General features: G+C 41.2%; 1 protein-coding gene across 1 annotated transcript; it reads right to left on the bottom strand.

The window, feature by feature from the left end:
• Positions 1 to 1210: 1210 nt before the first annotated feature.
• Positions 1211 to 3151, bottom strand: LOC135128819 (uncharacterized). The gene is made up of 5 exons (XM_064055897.1): positions 2323 to 3151; positions 2174 to 2260; positions 1944 to 2075; positions 1323 to 1878; positions 1211 to 1262 (listed from the first exon to the last, which is right to left on the bottom strand). Exons 1-5 carry the CDS (start codon positions 3149 to 3151, stop codon positions 1211 to 1213), a joined length of 1656 nt encoding a protein of 551 aa, XP_063911967.1.
• Between the last annotated feature and the right edge of the window lie 323 nt (positions 3152 to 3474).

Here is a 3474-nt window from a genome sequence, read left to right as displayed (position 1 = left end):
GTTCCAGGATTTCTTGTTAGAGATTGTGCAGCTATTTTGTCCAAGCCATTAACTGCCATATTTAATTTAATTTTAAAACACTCAGACTTCCCGATCATCTGCAAGGAGTCGTGTATTGTACCAATTCCTGACTAGGAAAAAAAGATAAAATTATCAATTATAGGTCCATCAATCTCATCAACAATTTTGCGAAAGTCTTTGAGCTTGTCTTAAAATTCCAAATATATTCACAAATTACTAATTAGTAGCACCCCAACAGCATGTTTTCGTGAAAGGGAAATCGACGGCGACCAACTTACTCTTAAAAGGGCAGTTTCTGGCTGAAAGTCTTCATAGACGGAGCCAGGTTGACTGATTACACCGATTTTTCCAGGGTCTTCGACAGTATTAATCATCGAGTACTTCTGCGCAGGATGGAAAACTTTGGGTCTCACTCACTTATAAAAGTTTTTCATTCGTATATTTCTGTCTAAATCATTTGTACAGCAGTCCGGAGTTCCTCAGGACTCAGTAATGGGCCCACTGCTATTCAATGTATATATTAATGATATCGTTCGTCACCTTGATGTAAATTGTCTGTTATATGCTGATGATATGAAAATTTTCTATGAAATAAACAGAAGGGAGGATGGTGTACAACTCCTGAAAAACTTAGATCGTGTTTTTAAATGGTCTGTCGACAATGACCTACCGCTAAACAAAAACAGATCCTTTGTCATGTCCTACAGTAACAAATGTGGTATTATATATTAAGTTTGATTACATTGCAGATTGAACTATTTTGGGACACCCACAATTTATTAGAGACCTGGGTGTAATACATAACCCAAAACTTAATTTTATTGAGCATATAAGGGGGACATCAGCATCTGCTCTTAAGATGTTTGGGATTTGCAATCCGTAATTTCCGTGAGAGCTAGTAATTTAGGTGGCAACCAATTATATAGGCGAAGATCTCTGCTTTGACTAAGTTGAACAAAAATGTGTGATGGTTATGGACAAGGCACCATATCATTCTGTGCAGTTGGACAAGCCACGAACATTTTCTAGTAAACAAAAAGTCAAATGCAAAAATGGCTGCTTAATGATAGTATTGAATTTGAACAAAAATTTTCGAATAAAGCAATTATGGGATTTGATTCAACGTTTTAGGATAAATACACAAAAGCGTTATTTGGCAAACGAGACGTTTCTCAACCTTCATCCAAAACTAAGGTGGAGGATTTATGTCTTGAAGTTCTCGGTAAATGTACACCAAACATCTGGCAAATTTTTTGTGAACATTGTGAAAAACTTATTTTGGCAGACTGGAAGAAACATACTTAGTTCTGAAAGCCCCGTCAATAGTGTCACTGTCGTACCTCATGAGGCGGTCTAAATGAACAATCTTCATTTTCGTGTTCGGCCCTCGTCGAATTCTATAAACGACATCGTTGATTTTCGTCACAACAGTATATAGACCTTCCCAGGCTGATGACAACTTCGGACAACGACCTTTCCTTCTTTGGGGATCATAAAGCCATATCAAATCCCCTGCCTGGAATCCTACTGAGTTGTCCTTCAGGTCATTGGTGTAATCTATGACCTCCGTTGGCTCGTCACTCGGGGAGCCGAACAAGATGTCATAAGGTAGACGGACAGCTGATCGATACGCGAGTAGGAACAGTGGAAGGTGTCGAGCCCAATCTTTCTGATGTTCGGCCACCACCTTCGAAAGATGTTCTTCCATGGTACGATTGAACCCTTCTACCATTCCATCTAAGTGCGGGTGCACGGATACGGGGAATATGGATGTCTTCCGTATCCCTAGTGCCTTTGGAATAAATTTGACTCGAAGTTTCTGCCTTGATCCGAATGTATTTCCATGGGACCCCAAACCTGCTGACCCAATTGTCAATCAGCATTTTTGCAACCATCGTGGCTTCTTGGTTCGGGCCATTTGCTGAAGTAATCTCTGACGACCATTATATACTCATTCCCGTTTTCGGTCATCGGGAAAAGACTTGCTATATCCAGTGCAATTCTTTCGAAAGGCACAGGTCGTACATTTCTTGCACCAACTTTCGACGTCTTCTCTGCAACGGACCCAGTAAAATTTCTCCCTAACTTTAGAAAACGTCTTGTTAATTCCAAAATGAGTACCAGAACCCTCATTGTGCATCTCTCGAAGTACTTCTTTCCTGATTCTGGTGGTCGGAACCACCAACTACATTGTCTGGAGTCTCACAAGCAATCCGTTCTCGACAAGCAGAGATCCCCACTGAGCCCATAGCAGTCATAGCACCTTGAAAGAGGGTGACTGGTATGATATTTCTGACCAACCTGGCCGTTCTACCCCATCTTCTTTCCATTTGAGCAATGGCCCGATATCCACGTCCTCCTCTTGGTCTTTTATAAGCTGGGCCGCAGTCCATTCTTCATCTTCTATGACTGCTGTCCTTTCATAGTTGAACGACGTTTCATGTTGCTCGATCTTGTCGCAGTGTTTGTAGTACTTACAGGGTCTTCTCGACAAAGAATCCGCATTATTGTGGAGCTTACCAGCGCTGTGTCGAATTTTGAAATGATACTGTTGCAGTCGTTCAAGCCATCTACCCACTTGTCCTTCGCAATTTTTCATTTGTAGGAGCCACGTGAGGGCTGCGTGATCGGTTCTAATTAGGAATTCGCGTCGATAGAGATACTTATGGAAATGTTCAACAGCTCTGACAATCGCCAACAACTCCTTCTTCGTAGCACAGTAGTTCTTCTCGGGTTCTGAAAGTACGCTGCTGAAGTACTCGATGACTTTTTCTTCCTTGTCCTGCAGCTGTGACAATACAGCAACTATTCCGATGTTGCTCGCATCCGTGTCCAAGATGAACATTTCCGATGAATGCAAATAGAACAAAATAGGACTAGAGCATAGCGCATTCTTCAGTCTTTTGAAGGCTGTCCAATTAAACTGAGACTTTAAATCCGTCAGCCTGTGCAGAGGAGCACCAAAATCAGCAAACCCGTTGACAAACCTGTTGAAGTACGTGCACAATCCCAAGAAACTCCGGACTTCGTGCTTGATCCCGTTTGCCAAAACAGTGTGCCCTAGAAATTCTACTTCTCTTTGAAAGAGGAGGCGTTTCTTCGGATTCAGCTTCAAATTTGCCTGCTTCATTTGACTAAATACTTCTTCTTTGATTTCTTCTATTTCATTCTTGTTTTCTTACACTCCCTTTTGGAATTTTTCAATTAGGCTAATATGGTTATCTATTTTTTCGCACCTTTTTCCCATTTTTGCATGCATATTCTCGTCCATTTCCTTGTTTCTTGCTGCCATCTTGTCGTCCATTTTTTTTTAATTCTTGCGCCCATTTCTTGGTTCATTTCTTTGTTTCTTGCGTCCATCTGTGCTTTACTTGTTTCTCCATTTTCGCAACTTGTGCTCTAGTCTCAACAGGCATCAATCTACAGAATTCTTGTCCAATCTGCCCGTAGATC

This window comes from Zophobas morio, unplaced genomic scaffold (assembly GCF_036711695.1).
Source record: "Zophobas morio isolate AGI-343-1 ecotype UQ-CSIRO unplaced genomic scaffold, CSIRO_AGI_Zmor_V1 ptg000014l, whole genome shotgun sequence".
NCBI lineage: Eukaryota > Metazoa > Arthropoda > Insecta > Coleoptera > Tenebrionidae > Zophobas > Zophobas morio.
Note: the sequence above shows the minus strand (reverse complement) of the source record. Positions and strands in the feature narration are given on the sequence as shown.

Excerpts from the sequence above, each read along its gene's own strand:
- LOC135128819 (XM_064055897.1), bottom strand. The coding sequence starts at position 3,151 with ATGAAGCAGGCAAATTTGAAGCTGAATCCGAAGAAACGCCTCCTCTTT. Across the intron at positions 2,261-2,322 it reads AGATGGGGTAGAACGGCCAG|TGGGGATCTCTGCTTGTCGA; the intron begins GTTGGTCAGAAA and ends CTATGGGCTCAG. Across the intron at positions 1,263-1,322 it reads GACGGGGCTTTCAGAACTAA|ATGTTTGGTGTACATTTACC; the intron begins GTATGTTTCTTC and ends AAAATTTGCCAG.